Consider the following 15,469-nt stretch of genomic DNA (forward strand, 5'->3'; position numbering starts at 1 on the left):
TGATCCTGCAGAAATACCATTTAACACACTTATTTTGCTTTGAACTGTTGCTTTTCCAATTGGCTGGGTGCTTGTTTTGTTTATGACGGCTGCACGGTGTTTGTTTCATGGATGTGCTCTGAGTTTTATTCCGTGAAATTGCTGTCTGGGGATGGAGGTGGTTCCCATTGCTTTGGTGTCAGGAAGTGTGGTGTAAGCACCACTTAGGTGTGTCGCAGTCCATGGGGGATCGCTCTTAGGATGGATTCTTGGAGTTAGAGCCTCCCTCCCTGGTGCTGTGCCCCCGAGGCTCCGAGCCAAGTTCCAGTTCTGGTCTGCCTGGTAGTTTACGTAAAGGCTGGTCCATGTGGCCGGGAACAGGGGGACCTCAGGCCCCTCTCCGCCGTCTCTTCCTGGGAGGGCTGTGTCCCGTTGCTGCCATGGGAAAAGGAAGGCACAGGTGGGTTTCGCCCCAGATGTCCGGCATGGATGCAGCTCAGAGCCAAGTGTGTTCCCGAGGGGAGGGGCTGGCATCTGAGGGGCTGGGTGGAGGCACTCACGGGGTCTCAGAGGGTGAGGACCCCAGGGATGCTGCGGTCGGGTGCAGCCAGTTTTGCTGTGCAGCCCACAGCATCTCACCCGCTGGAGGGTCACTGGGCACCCACCCGGTTTTGTAGGTCGAAGGCTGGGCAGTGCACTTGGACCTGCCTCGATTGTTTCAGCGTGTGTCCCGCCCGCGGAAGCAAAGGCCTCGTGAGGGAAGGGCCTTATAGGTTCCTGCTGGGTTAGGGGGACTGAGCGGCTCATGTCAGGTGGCTCAGCAGCTGAGACGTGCTGGCCGGGACGTGGGAAAGGCTGTGCTCTGCCCTCCCCTTCCCGGGTGCGTGAACGAGGCTGGTCTTCTCCGGGGCAGGGAAGGGCTCACACGTTGACTTCGAGGTCTCACAGGGACCTGGTCCCCAGGGCTCCAGGAGCTGGGTGTGGAGGTAGTGCCTGAGGCCCCAGATGTACCGCTGGGCTGTCCCTCGAAGTTCCCGCGAGGCCAGGGTAGCAGGGGCCCCGACACCTCACCGGGCAGCGGAGTGGGCTTTCCAGCAGTGGGATAGAAGAACCACAGAACCCCGCTGTGTCTCCTTGAAGCTGTAGCATTAGGTCAGCATTTCCACCAGTGACCCGAGAAGCTGTTGGTCTCAAAGCTGGAACATGCGGCCTTTAAGCCCCTTGAGCGACCGTGTCCTGATGGGGCCGAGCCCCTGGCCTCTGGTCTCCAGGAAGCGTGGGTCCAGGGATCCCTGAACTGCACTGCGGCTGCACCAAGGCAGCCCTGGGTCACATCCAGGCACCTGTTTGGACTCTTCCTTCTTCAGCCAGCAGCCCTCCGACGTGGTGGCTCAAGTCCGGGTGGTCGAGGGTCGACGTGGCTCCAACCTTTCATAAGAGGTCCTGGGGCATCCGTCCCAAGTACCAGCAACAGGGGCTTAGAACAACCAAGATTCACTGTGTCTCCGCTCTGAGGCCAAAAGTCACACATCGAGGTGCCCCAGGGCCAAGCTCCCTCCTGAGCTCCAGGGGAGGGTCCTTCCTGCCTCGTCCAGCTCCTGGGGCTCCAGGTGTCCCTGGGCTCCTGGCCACGTCCCTTCAGTCTCCACCTCTGTCTTTACGTGGCTTCTCTGTGTCTATCTTCTCTCCTGTCCCTGACATTGGATTTGGGGCCACCTGGATAATCCAGGATGGTTTCACGTCAAGACCCTTAACTTAATTACATCAGCACAGACTTTTTTCCAATAAGGCCACATTCACAGGTTCTCAGGATTAGGAGGTGGGTGTATCTTTTGGGGGCCACCATCAATTAACCCACTGTGGTCTGTCCTCTGGCCCCCAAAATGCACACCTGCCTGATGTGCAAAGTACGTTTATCTCATCACTGCATCCTCCCAAGTCTCAGCCCCTTACAATGTCAACTAAGTGCAGAATCTCGTCTAAGAACCAGCAGTTCAGAGGTCCCAAATCTCGTCTTCTAAGTCACCTGACTCAGGTGTGGGTGAGATTCTGAGTGGAGTCCATCCTGGGGCAGAATCCCTCTGCCCACAGCCTGTGTGACTTGGAGATGAGCAGTCCGCATTCCAAAGTGCACTGCGGGACCTGCACGGGGGACACATCCCAGTCGGGGAGGCACAGATTGGAGGAGCCGGGGGGTTTGGACTCCAGCGGGGCAGTTCATTTGGTGTCCGGCCGGCAGTGCTTCCCTGTGGCTTGAGGCCCCACCCCCAAGCCAGGCCACCAAGGGCCAGTCGGCATGGCCGGCAGAGGACCCACCGCCCAGGTGGTGCTACGTCAGCAGAAGGCCTGCTGTGGCCACGGTGTGCCGGGCTGTGCTGTGACATGGAGCTGCCCCGGTCGGGTGCCTGGCATGTGGCTGAGGGAGCAGCACTGCACCCGCCGGGCACTTCGCTCCCTCACCACCACCTTCTAGGACGAGCTATTTGGTTTGATGCTTCCTGACCAAGGTTCCCACAAGCCAGGAGTGAGGGCCAGGGTGTCCATGTGCAACAGGGGGTGGTCTGTGACCCCACAGGTCCCATTGTGCCCGCAGTGGTGACCTTCACCCCCACTCTCCTGTGGGCACACACACGTGCGAGTACTCGTGCTCATGTGCACACGCAGGCGGCGCCCGAGAGCACCGGGCCCTGGCCTCGACTCCAGGTACCAAGGGGCGCCCACTGAGCCTCTGGCCTCCACGTGTGAGGCTGTGAGTCCGCGTGGGGCCCGCCCGGGCCCCTTGTGGTAGGCGGGTGTGCGCTGGCACCTGCTGCCCCAGCCCGCCCCTCACCCCAACCCCGACCCACCTGTGTCCGCAGAACGTCCGGGCCCTGATGGGCGCCGAGAAGGCCAAGGGCTTCTGCCAGCTGGTGGTGTCGTCCAACCTTCGGGACGGCATGTCCCACCTGATCCAGTCGGCTGGCCTGGGGGGCATGAAGCACAACACGGTGCTCATGGCCTGGCCCGAGGCCTGGAAGCGGGAGGACAGTCCCTTCTCCTGGAAGAACTTTGTTGGTGGGTTGGGCCGTTTGGAAGCCTTGTGACGGGAGCCCCTTCCCCTGGTCTTGCCCCCATTTGGCGGTTCCCGGGGGCACCCCAGCTGGGCCACAGAGCGATGGGGGGCAAGGGCCATGCCCCGCGAGGGGCTTCGTGGGGACCCCGGGCTCCCCCGCCCCCATCCTGCTAGTAAGTCCAGGCTGCTTGGTTCTGCTGTGTGGGCCTGTGACCCCGTGACCTCTCCACAGACACTGTCCGTGACACCACAGCGGCGCAGCAGGCCCTGCTGGTGGCCAAGAACGTGGATCTGTTTCCACAAAACCAGGAGCGCTTCAGCGACGGGCACATCGACGTGTGGTGGATCGTGCACGACGGGGGTCTGCTTATGCTGTTGCCTTTCCTGCTGCGGCAGCACAAGGTGCGGGTGGGGTCACGTAGGGGGCGGGGTCACGGGGAGGGGGGCCACACGGGGAGCGGGGCCATGGGGAGGGGGTCACACGGGGGAGGGGGGCCACACGGGGAGCGGGGCCATGGGGAGGGGGTCACACGGGGGAGGGGGGCCACACGGGGAGCGGGATCATGGGGAGGGGGTCACACGGGGGAGGGGGGCCACACGGGGAGGGGGTCACACGGGGGAGGGGGGCCACACGGGGAGCGGGGCCATGGGGAGGGGGTCACACGGGGGAGGGGGGCCACACGGGGAGCAGGATCATGGGGAGGGGGTCACACGGGGGAGGGGGTCACACGGGGGAGGGAGTGGACAGCGGGCAGGAATGACTCCCCCCTGCCCCCCAGGTGTGGAGGAGGTGCCAGATGCGCATCTTCACGGTGGCCCAGGTGCACGACAACAGCATCCAGATGAAGAAGGACTTGCAGACGTTCCTGTACCACCTCCGGATCAGCGCCGAGGTGGAGGTGGTGGAGATGGTGAGCGCGGGCAGCGGGCGGACGCAGCTCTCATCTGCAGGGTCCCCACGGCCCTTACAGCCCAGGGCTGGCCTGCTTGGGCCGTCCACGACATCTTCTCTGTCCTCTGGCTGTGACGGCGTCTCGGGTTCCTTCCTTCCTTTTCCGTGACCTCGACAGCGTCAAGGAGGGTTAGGCGACTTGTAGTGAGCCCTTCAGTTTAGGTTTGCCTGATGCTTTTCTCGTGGCTGGACTGGGTCGTGGGCTCATGGGAGGAGGACCTGGCTGGACCGAGTGTGACCATGGGACTGGCCGCCTCCTGGGGAATCTGACCTCCAGGGCCAGCGGGAGGGTTACGGTCGGTCCAGTGGGGTGCTTGTGGGCCAGCCTGTGTCCGGAGCCCACGGTTGTGGTGCCTCCTCGTGGGTGTCTCGTGTGTCAGTGAATGTGGGTCCTGGGGCAGGTGGAGAGCGTTCAGTCATGACCTGCACACTCACACGTAGGGGTGGGGACGCCGGGGCCGGGGCTATGAGCCACAGAGGGCGGACCGGGGGCCCCCAGGCCCACAGCATGCTCGCTGGGGGATGGGGGGTGAGTAGTGATCAGCCTGTGCTGGTGTCTGCTTCCGTGCTTCGGAACCTGTAGGTCGAGAACGACATCTCAGCCTTCACCTACGAGCGGACGCTGGTGATGGAGCAGAGGTCGCAGATGCTGAAGCAGATGCAGCTGTCCAAGACGGAGCAGGAGCGGGAGGTGCGTGGGGGCCACGCGGGGGCGCTGCTGGGCCCCTGGGCAGTGTGCAGTGTGTCCACCAGTCCTGGGCCCCGTGGGACTGTCAGGACAGGGTCCTTGAGGCCTCCTCGAGCTTCTGTCCCCACACCTGGTTCTGTGAACAGCCAGTGGCGTGGCTTCTGCCCTCACCTCCCCTCACCACGTGGCTCGAGGTCGTGCCCTCACGGGCCTCCGCGGTCAGGGCCCGCGTCTGCCCGGCCATCCTGCTCATGCACGGCCCCGCCCCTCTTACATCACATCCCGACCGGCCACCTCCTCCTGTCCCTCCATCCTCAAACCAGCAGCCGCCAACTCATTACAGCCCTCCCAGCCTTGTCCCCAGCTCACGTGTCCCCGCGGCCCTGCACGGCCTGACCCTGTCCCTGCCTGAGTGACCTTCGCTCTCACCACACAGGCCACTGCGGTTTCCTGGGGGCCCTGACCCCTCACCCCCACAGGCCTCCAGCTCCTTCTAGCTGTCGTCAGTGCCTTCTTTGCACACAGCTCCTCGGGCACCTTGTGTGACATGGGAGCTCCTTCCCCCTGCACCTCTCCTTCCTTGGGGTGAGGTGCTGACGGCCTCACCCCAAGGACGTGGGCTCCCTGACAGCCCCTCTGCTGTTGATGAGTGAGAGGGTGGGTGAATGGGTGAGGGGAAGGATGGATGGACGGATGGATGGATGGAAGGACGAGCAAGTGAACGGATGGATGAGGAGGTCAAGGCAGAGCCTGTGTGTGCGGGGCTGTGTCCAGTGCAGAGACGTGCGTGTCAACATCTCCCGTCAACAAATCTGAAGAGGTCCTTTCTCAGGGGCTCTCAGAGCTGGGACAGGAGACAGAAATGTAACGATGGGTTTGGCCTGGAAGCCCAGGAGGAGGGGCCTGGCCAGGCGGGGCTGGGAGGGCCGGTCCAGACGTCCCCAGGCCCCGCCGGCTGTGCTCTGTCTGGGGCCCAGGGCCGGCTGGCTCCTCGCCCCGTGCACGCGCCCTCCCCTGGGCTGGGTTCCTGCCGTCGCGGCGAGGCTGCTCACTGCCCTGCTGTCCCTCCAGGCTCAGCTAATCCACGACAGGAACACCATCTCCCACTCTGCCATGGCCGCCAGGACCCAGGCCCCGTCCACGCTGGACAAGGTGCAGATGACCTGGACGAAGGAGAAGCTGGTGGCCGAGAAGCACCGGAATAAGGACTCCAGCGTGTCCGGGTTCAAGGATCTCTTCAGCCTGAAGCCGTGAGTGTCCCCCTGCAGCAGCCCGCAGCCACGAGGGGCCCCTTTGTCTCCGTGAGGAGCGGCGGGCACATCCAGCCTCGGAGAGGGCGGGGCCGGCCCAGGGCCGCAGCCTCCTTCCAGCGCCAGTTAGCGGGGACACGGGTGGTGGGTTGGCGGCGATGCCACCGTCAGTGTTCCTGGTGGGTGTCCCAGCACCTAGAGGTCAGGCCTGAACCCCCGCGGTGACCTCCAGGCTGCCCGTCAGGCCAGGGCCCATCCCCCTCCGTGGCTCTTGGCTGTGCTGTCGAGCTGAGGGCCCCCAGGGCTGGCACAGGTGCCGGTCGGTGGCGTGGCCGGACCTGGGGAGGGGTCCCGAGTGGGAGACTAGGACAGTATCTCCCGGGTCTTCGGTGGCGGGGCAGAGCCCTGGAACCCTGAGTCATCGGCAGGGCCTGGGGGGCCCGAGGGGGCCCGAGGGGTCAGTCTGCTGGAGGAGGACCACAGTCAGCTGAGAAAGGGCAGCCGGGGGTGAGCCCAGTAGTTGTTCGAGGTGTGTGTCGTGTTTCCTCTTAAAGTAACATGCTCTCTGTTTTCTCTTCCATGTAGAGAATGGGGAAACCTGTAAGTCACTCCCTTTACGCGGGACCTCGTAGACGTGGTTGCCTGGCATGCGCTGCACGCACAGCCCCCGTGAACCACGTGTGCATGTCCGAGTGTGTGCACAGCCCTGTGTGTGTGCAGGGCCCCATGTGTGGGTGTGCCCGTGAGTACATGTGTGTGCAGTCCCGTGTGTGCACAGAGCCCTGTGTGTGTGCACGCCCCGGTGTGTGTGCATGGCCTTGTGCGTGCATGTGTCCATGCATACGTGCTCAGCCCCATGTGTGGGTGTGCCCATGTACATGTGTGTGCCAAGTTCTGTGTGTGCATGCACGTCCCAGTATATGTGCTCAGCCAGGTGTGTACATGTGTCCGTGTATGTGTGCCTCGGCCGTGTGCGCATGTCTGTGTGTGTGCGTGTTCATGTATACATGCCTGGGCCATGTGTATGTGTCCGGGTGTGTGTGCATATCCTCATATATGCATCTGGCCCATGTGTGCGTGTCCACGTATATGTGCCTGGGCCACGTGCGCATGTCCGTGTGCAGGTGGCGCTCGCCCACTGTGGCTTTCAGTAACTTCTTGTTTAGTTTGCTCGCTCTGTTGGGAGCGGCTCAGGGCCCACACCCAAAATCCCTTCTCTGGGTAGCACGTGAGGACTGAGGCTGGAGGGAGGTTGGTCCCGAGCGGCTCTGCAGCAGAGCAGAGTGTGTGCTGTGCCCGTAGCTGGTAGTGATCGTTCACCCACATCCCTTGAGGCTGGGGGTTTGGACCTCATCTCAGCTCGTCCGGGACGGCGTTTCCTCCTGTCTGCCCAGCACCGGGTGCCTTTTTGCCCCGTAGGAAGCTGCCACCTTTAGTCTCGTGGGAAGGGATGTGGGTGAACCTCCGCGTGGCCGGCCCCGAAGGCTTAGGGCCGGGGCTCCAGGCCCCGCCCAGGGTTGCTGTCTGTCTGTGCATCTGTCCACCCCTTGTTCCCCCACGATTTTCGGACTGCTTTCCCTCCCGTGGGAGCCCAGCCAGCGTGCTCCGTGGAGCCTCAGGACTTGGGGTGCACTTCCTGTTCCAGCCCCGAAACCCGAGTGCGTCACACACTGAAGGAGCAAAATGTGCAGATGAGTTGGGAAACGCTGGGCCGAGTACTGCGCTTCTTGCCGTGTTTTCACGACCTTGAGGTGCCCTATGAGTAGAGCCTCCTAATTAAAAAGACAAAAACAAACCCGTGGACACAGGAGTGCGTGTCCCCCCCACCAAAAGGTGCAGTGAGCAGTGGGCCCGTGCCCCGCGTGCGCCTGGCAGGGGTCAGCAGGGTGCGAGTGGCAGCCGGGACCTCACTCCCGTCTGGCTTCTCCTCGGGCTGGGCTGGAGGGGCTCCCGGAAGGCTGGAGGTCGGCCCACAGGTGGCACGTGCCCAAATAAAGGTCCCCACAGTGGGCGCCCTGTGGCGGGTTCGCTGGCCACCGGGCGTGTGGGCATCTCTCTGTTTCACCAGCCGCCTCCGTGTCTCCGTCAGGAGCCAAGGGTCTGGATTTCCAGCTTTGCCCCCATGGAGCCTTCCTCCGCCCCAGGCGGCCTCCGCCCCAGCCGCAGTTCCCAGCCTCAGAGGACCCCGTGTGGGAAGCCCTTCTCCAGGCTCAGCACACGGCCACGTGCTTCCATTTGGTGGCCTCGTGGCCGGTTGTGGAGGCAGTGCAGGTTTCCGTTAACTTCCTGGACACACGGGCTGCCCCGCCCCACGTCCACGCCTCTCGCGCCTCCACGGGGCCTGTCATCTCGGAGCTGCGGGCCTGTCCAGACCCAAACTCCTGATTTTAAGATTATAAGTGTTTTCAGACTGTTAACCCTGAGAGGCCCTTCAGTGTCACACACGCATTCCTGGGATCGCCTTGTCCCCAGACGCACTGGTAATTGTGGTCCATCCTGGTAACTGATTCACGGTTCTTGTAACGAAAGACCCCTGACTGCTGTGGACAGAGACCCAACCTGTAATTCTGCCAGATAAAATTGGAGAGAGGAAAGCAAGGGCTCCATCTCCGTTTCCCTCCTGGTAATTGGAGGCTGTAATTGGAGGCTGTAATTGGATTTATTTGGCTTAAGGGTTGCGTTCATCAAAGGTTGTGGCCCGGAACGCGTCCTGGGGGCCTGTCCCTGACCCCTTGCGTGGCGGCCTCTGTCTGTGTGTCTGCCCATCTGCCCACCCCTCGCGTGTCGGAGGCATGGAGACCTTTGAGCTGCGTATCCTGTGTGCGGCCCCAGAGTTGGCGGAGGTGCCGGTGCAGTGAGGCCGGTCTTCCCAGCCAGGGGGTCTGCCCCCTGCTTCCTGGAACCCAGCTCAGTGGGGAGGGACCTGGGGTGGGGGGAGGGCAGGCACGCAGGTGCCTGAGCACCTGGTGTCCGCAGTCTTGCTTCCCCGGGGATCCTCCCTTGGGGGCCACCGCCAGGCCTGGTTGCCCGGGACCCTTCGAGAACCACTGGTGCACAGTGGATGCTCTGCCCGCTTCGAGGAGTGTGGGGACCGGGCAGGCAGTGAGCATACGGGCACAGGGTCCGGGTCACCGAGGGCGGGGGCTCTCATCCTTCAACCGTTGGCGGGGTGGACACAGAGCCGGGGGTGGGCCTCATGGCGGACGCGCTCTCAGCCGGCATCTCCGGCTCTGTTCCAGGACCTCGGGCCTCCAGAGCGGGTGGAGGGCTGCGCCCTTCCTCGCCCACCCTCTGTGCAGCCCCCTGGACCCCAGCCTGCGTTGGAAGCAGCGAGGGGCGGCGTTTAGGGCAGGCTCAGCTGCAGGGCGGGGGTCTCAACGGGAGACACTCTGTGACCTAGAGGTGCACACTGTGCCGTCGAAGGGGCTGCCCCCCTACACCCGAGGGGCAGTGCTTGGGGAGCAGAAGCTGGTTCGCCCGGCTGTCAGCTTGGCCTCCGCATGCAATCGCCGTGCCGGGGGTTCTCCGGGTGGCGGGTCTGATCTGTTTCCACCCGCCCTTCCTGATGGACGTGGAGCGGGCAGGGTGGGGCCTGAGCCCGGCACCCAGGACCCCGGCTGGAGGTGCCGAGAGACTGTCTTCCTCCCACAGGGACCAGTCCAACGTGCGGAGGATGCACACGGCCGTGAAGCTCAATGGCGTCGTCCTTGACAAGTCCCAGGATGCCCAGCTGGTCCTGCTCAACATGCCAGGCCCCCCCAGAAACCGTCAGGGGGATGAGAACTGTATCCTTTCCCGGGCGCCACCCCCACGTCGGGGCACCGCTGCCGCGGCAGGACAACACCCCTCTCCTCTCCTGCTCAGTGGAGACGCCCGGGGCAGGGGTCGGGAGCCGCAGGGCCCTCGACGTCAGGTGGGGCGGCCAGCCCAGGTGGCCCGTACCGGAGCCGCTTTGCCACGGGCCGCTCTCAGGGCTGTGGGCAGGCAGACGCAGAGGCTGCGAGCGGGCGGCTCCTGCCGGCTGCCTGGGCCCCACGTGGCCGGCAGGGGTCCGGGAGCCAGCGGGCGAGTGTGCTTCTCCTTCCCACGTTTGAGCTGCTGGGGCCCCAGGGCAGCCGGGCGGGGGAGCCCCAGGAGTCACCCCTGATTGCCTCGGGCATGAGCACCGGGGCCGAGGGGCAGTGTGGCCACGTGACTGAGGAGGGGGCCTTCCCGAGGATCACAGTGGCCCCTAGATCAGGGTGGTAAGTGAGGGGCACGTGGGCTCAGACCGAACGCCTGGCCGGGGAGTCGCCACATCACCGACCCTGACCCTTCCTGCTGCAGCGCCGGCTCTGGGTCCTCATCGGCGCTGGACTCTGAGCTCCCGCCTGGCCGGGTCCTTTCCTGCCCGTCTCTAGGATGTGGCAGAGCCGTGGCTCCACCCCCAAGCCCTCACCAGCACCAGGTACCCTGAAGCCCCCCGGCGGGTGGAGCCCTCGTGGGTCAGCCGCGAGGCACGAGGCTGTCATCCTGGCCTCGCGGTCACAGGTCGGTCCCCTGGGGGCAGGACGAGGTGGGAGGAGGCACGCAGCCTGGTGCCCAGGTTCTAAGCCTCAGGCTGAGCACACGCTTCAGGGGTCTGTGCCTCGTGGTGACCAGGAGGCCCCTTGGGGATGGACAGGCCCCTCCTTGGCAGGGTCAGTGCCCTTCTTCCCTCACACTGGCCCCCTCCTCCCCTACCCCCCCCACCCCAAGTGTCCTCCCCGAAGGCCCTGGATCCCGGCCTTCCCCGTCCCGTCCTCACCTCCTCCTCCAGCCGAGGCCTAACTGGACGTGGGCTCTTGGGTGGTACAGGCGCTCCGTGCACCGTTTCAGCCATGCACCTGGCGGGGTTGGCTTTGTCCTTAACTCAGCCCCCAGACATGGAGTTCCTCGAGGTCCTGACTGAGGGGCTCAACAGGGTCCTCCTGGTTAGGGGCAGCGGCCGGGAGGTGGTCACCATCTACTCCTAACGTTCGGCCGCACCGGGGATGTGCCCGGCGGCTGTGCGGATGGCGCCGCAACGCTTGCTGACCGGCACCTGAATACCACCGGGGGCTCTCCTGTCCAGGCCAAGAGCCGGCACGTGACTCATATTTTCCTCGCGGCCAAGGGGAGGCGCGAAGCCCTTGTGCCCCACTTCCCCCCCGCCCCGGCGAGGCTGCCCGTGACCTGGGACATGGCCGGCCGTCTCGTGGTGACAGAGGAGGTGGGAAGCCCCTTGGATTCTAGAAGCGATTTCCCCAGGTTGGATCTTTGGGCTGTCGTGCAGTTACGTTCACTCACACCCCCCACCAGGGTTCCTGTGAGAAGCCGCACAGACTGAGGTTGATCCTCGGCTGCTGAGGGCTCCGTGTAGGCTCCTCGGCGGCCCGGACTCAGGCGCCGGCTCTTCCCAGCTGGGTGTCCGCCTGCGTTTATGCTCCGGAAACCTGCAGGCAACGGCGGGGGAGCCTTCGGGGCTGGGAGCGCCACACACTTTAGCATCTGATGTGCGTCTGCCCCTGTGATCTCAGTTTCCACACCTCACGCTGGAGAAAGGGGACGAGGCTGCAGCTACGGGAGGGCCTGTGGCGTCAGCGGCCACGGCGCCCAGCTGTCAGCTGAGCCTGTGTGTGCCCTCCCACCGGCACCGACGGTGGTCCCAGCTGTGTTTAGGGCGCTGACAGGTGGTCCCTGCCACATTGAGAGCACTGACGGGTGGTCCCCAGCAGCATCGAGGGCACTGACACGATACCTTCCAATGATCCTGGACTGTTTGCACTTTACACGCTGATCACGTCCGTTGTATGTTGTCGCAGTAATGTGTGCCTCACTTTCCCGATGGCTTATTTATTTATTTAAACACCTGGGGGAGTTTGAGTGATAAAAGTTGACCATAAGGAGATAGCTTCTGTGAAAGGGGCTCCAAACAGACCAGCCGTTGGCCTTCTCTGGCTTCCGTGGGCTCCCGAAGGAATCGGCCTGGTGCATGGATTTCAGGTCAGGCAGGGGCTAAGCACGTGCTTCCAGACGCTTCTGAGGGGTGGCTGGGTAGCGTTCGGCGGCCACAGCATGTGCCAAATGCCACAGCTGGGCTGGGGAATGGGGGGGTCTTGGTTCAGTGCTGAGTTAGGCAGTGAAACCCACCTCAGTGGCTTCCAGACCCCTCGCGCATCTGGCGAGGGCCCGCCAGTCCCTCTCTTAGGTCACATGACCCCAGCTCACGTGGAACGGAGCTGCCCGCGCCCTCCACCTGCCTCCTCCTGTGTCTGTCCACACTGGGCATCCTTTCCATGCCGTCAACTGTGTAACCGTAACTGCAGCCATTTTAAAGTTGATTTCATGTTTTCCTTTTTTAGGTTCTTTGTATGATTTTGTTAGTAGAAGAATAAAGTTGTATAAAATCTGAGTATGTTGAAGAATCTCCCGAGACTCGTTCAGAAATTAAACGTTTGGAGATGCTCCCCTCCCTCTCTTTTCTTGGAGGAGTTTATTTCAGGTCTCATCAGCCAAAGCACGCTCGGATGGCGAAAGAATCGTCACGTGAATTGGTTGAAAGAAGTAAAAACCAAAGCTGCTGTCAACAGGGAGCTGTCCCGTGTCCCCCCGTGGCTGGGTGTGCAGCACAGCAGTGAAATCCTGCTGTTGGCTGACATGACTCCACCTGTGATTTCTATCGGTGGAATCGGCAAAGAATCTGTGATGAGGGGCCCTTTGTTCTGACATGGGCTCGTGGCGAGACAGCCCTTCCCGCCTGCGAGGATGTAGGCGTGACCAAAGGAAGACTGACGAGTGTCGCCCGAACGTAGGGAAACTGCTCGTGGGGCCAGTGCTGCAGCTCCTAAACGTGTTCGGCCAGGAGACCCAGCAGTTCACTCCTGGACGTAAAAGCCAAGAGGAACGGATGCCCGAGCAGACGCGGAAGCGCCGGTTCCTAGCGCTCACAGCCACCCTGCTGTGCAGCAGCCCACGTGCCTGTCAGCTGATGCACGTGGACGGGCACAGTGCACGCGTTCGATGGTGTGTAACTCAGTCCTGAGACGGATGAAGTGCGCTGCTGCAATACAGCTGAGCCTCGAGAACATTCTGCTGTGAGAAAGGTGCCACGCACGACCGTCGTGTTCCGTTACACGTCCAGAGTGGTCAGAGCCAGAGACGGACCGGCTGACGGTGCAGTCACGGGCGGGGGTGGAGACTGGGAGCCCGTGGTGGGCACGGGGTCTCTGTTGAGGGCGAAGAGCAATGTTCTGAGGAGGTGAATGCTCAGCCTCCCCGGCCGCTGCCCCCGGCGGCTGCCTCCCCACCTCTGTGTTGGCAGCTGGGCCTCCCCGGTTTCCCTGGCAACGTCCGACCCCTGCTCCCTCCCAGTGACCCCCTTGTGCTGCCCCCTCACCGTGGACGCCAGCAGCGGCTCTAACCCCGGCCGCCCAGCTGTGTCTCCCACCTGCTGTTCGCCGAGTCTGTGGAGGCACCGAGCGGCTGAGGCCCTCACCACGGTGCACATGGACCCTCAGCCTGGAGCCGCCTGGGGTCGCCGTGGGGATGCAGCCCCGCCGGACTCGGCGCCAGGCGCTTTGGAGGGCAGAGAGGCAGCTGGGGGCGCGGGCTCGTCCCTGGTTGGCCCCCCCAGGGCAGCGACCCCCAGCCACCCCCAACCCTCACGGAGGCGCCGTGGGGGTACGCATGGTGGGAGCGTGTGGCTCACGGAGCCCATGGGAGGCCCCGGGTCCCACTTCTCAGACGATGGCTAGTGGCGGGCACCGCCCTCCCCGTCCTTCCAGGCTCAGACTGGGCAGCGTCCACTCACTCATCCACCCACTCGCTCCCTAACTCACCCTCCGTGCTCGCTGGGCTCCCGTGAAGAGCCTGGTCCCAGGACAAGCTGTGGGTCCCCCAGGAGCAGACGGGAACGGGGCCCGTGGGCAGCAGGCACAGGCGAGGCCGGCCCGGCACGTGGGGTTGGGGCACGGGGCCAGGTGCCCCAAGTGCAGAGACATAAGTGACCACGTCGTGTCTCTGCTCAGAGGGACACGAGGAGAGAGACTCCCGGGCTCGGGGGCCAGCAGGGGCCGCACGCACGAGTGGAGCGGCCGAGGGCACGGGCCCGGGAAGGGGGCGCGAGGGAGGCCGGCGTGCGGACGGGGGACCAGGAGGTGGGTGGCCAAGCGACAGCCCTGATCCGCCGAGGCCCAGAGGCCACGCCCACTAGTGTCACGAAGACCTTCGCTCACTCGTGCCAGGTTTCTCTGGCAACACACTCTCCGGGAGGGCCTTCTTAGGAAGTAAGACACAGGTTGGTCCAGTTTCGAGATCGTCCAGTAGCCAAATCTACACTTAAAAACAAATAAGTAACGAGGCTCTTTGTTTCTGTTACAGAAGGCATCTCTCTGCACTTGACTAGTCACCATGAAGCTTCCCTGGTGGACTCGGCGCTGGGGCCTCCTCCCTGCCTCACCCCCGCCCGGGCCCAGCGGGCAGGAGCTGCCCCCAAAGCAGGCTGGACACAGCTCCGCTGACCCCGTCCACCTCTGTCTCACAGCCTTTCTTCCAGGAGGGCATCTGCCTCCCCTGACCCATGTGGTCCCGGGGCCCCGCCCCAGGTCAAGCCGCTGCATTCACGAGAGACAAGCTGTTCTCCACATGTGGACGTTTAATTTATGTGTCCACGGCCACACGGCGCTCTGTGTGTGCTCGTAAGTGGTCTTTTTCGTCGCTGCTCTCAAACAGCTTCTCTGTCCCTTCCAGCCGTCCTGGACCTGCACTGGCGGCAGGGAGGGTGGGCTTCTCTCGTCCACGGATCCACAGGCATCAGACACACACACTCGGCTTCTGGTGCGTCCGATGGCATTTCAGTTACATTTTGTCTTTAAAACCGGGGTCTGGACTCAGGCTGAAGTTGAGGCCTCACCACACTCCCGGTCGGCCAGGGAACTCCGCCTGAGGGCGGTGTGGGCGGTGGCAGGGCTGGCTGGGTCTGCTGGGACTACAAGTCCCCTCATGTGGGGACCGGGTGCAGGAGCTCTGCACACAGAGGAAGGGACCGGGGTCGGGGCCAACATTTGGTGCCGAGGGGCAGGTGACATGGAGCTGGGTTCACGACAACAGAATGGAACGCGGACTCGTCCACGCGGGGCCACACCCGGCCGCTGGCCTCTGGGCCAACCAGGCCCGGCCCGCGTCTGCTCCCAAGATCCCCGGAGCTCTGAGATGTGGGACGCCTGCGCCTCCCTAAGCACGCGGGGTGCAGCTCACAGAGACGCCAGCTACTCGGAAGCCCAGAGGGGTTTTTAAAGCAGCCACGAACACGGCGCCTAGAAGGGGGGAGGAGGAAATGGAGGCAAGGCGCACCCACAAAGAGCCAGCGTCTCCACGTAAGCCTCGGCCCGCGCAGCCCCACGCAGGGGTGTGAAGCCTCAGCCCGCGCAGCCCCATGCAGGGGTGTGAAGTGTCCCCATAGCGTGAACCCAATTTTAGGCTTAGGGGTTTTTTATTTTGCTTTTTTAGAGCAGTAAAGTGGGGGAAGAGTTACGCATAAATGCGGAGCT

General features: G+C 63.5%; 1 protein-coding gene across 4 annotated transcripts in view; it reads left to right on the top strand.

Moving 5' to 3' along the window:
• The window catches only part of SLC12A7 (solute carrier family 12 member 7), a 42,168-nt gene extending 29,868 nt beyond the window's left edge, over positions 1-12,300 (top strand). For 2 of the 4 annotated variants that reach the window (XM_082623795.1, XM_082623797.1), the window contains exons 18-25: positions 2,838-3,033; positions 3,264-3,433; positions 3,811-3,942; positions 4,567-4,674; positions 5,743-5,921; positions 6,507-6,521; positions 9,573-9,706; positions 10,824-12,300. In XM_082623795.1, the coding sequence (XP_082479921.1) occupies positions 2,838-3,033; positions 3,264-3,433; positions 3,811-3,942; positions 4,567-4,674; positions 5,743-5,921; positions 6,507-6,521; positions 9,573-9,706; positions 10,824-10,915 (1,026 nt within the window). In that variant the 3' untranslated portion in view covers positions 10,916-12,300. The remainder of the gene's footprint in view (positions 1-2,837; positions 3,034-3,263; positions 3,434-3,810; positions 3,943-4,566; positions 4,675-5,742; positions 5,922-6,506; positions 6,522-9,572; positions 9,707-10,823) is intronic. The other 2 variants (XM_082623796.1, XM_082623798.1) reach the window with 1 other exon arrangement.
• The last annotated feature ends 3,169 nt before the right edge of the window (positions 12,301-15,469 follow it).

This window comes from Mesoplodon mirus (assembly GCF_964341445.2).
Source record: "Mesoplodon mirus genome assembly, chromosome: 5".
NCBI lineage: Eukaryota > Metazoa > Chordata > Mammalia > Artiodactyla > Ziphiidae > Mesoplodon > Mesoplodon mirus.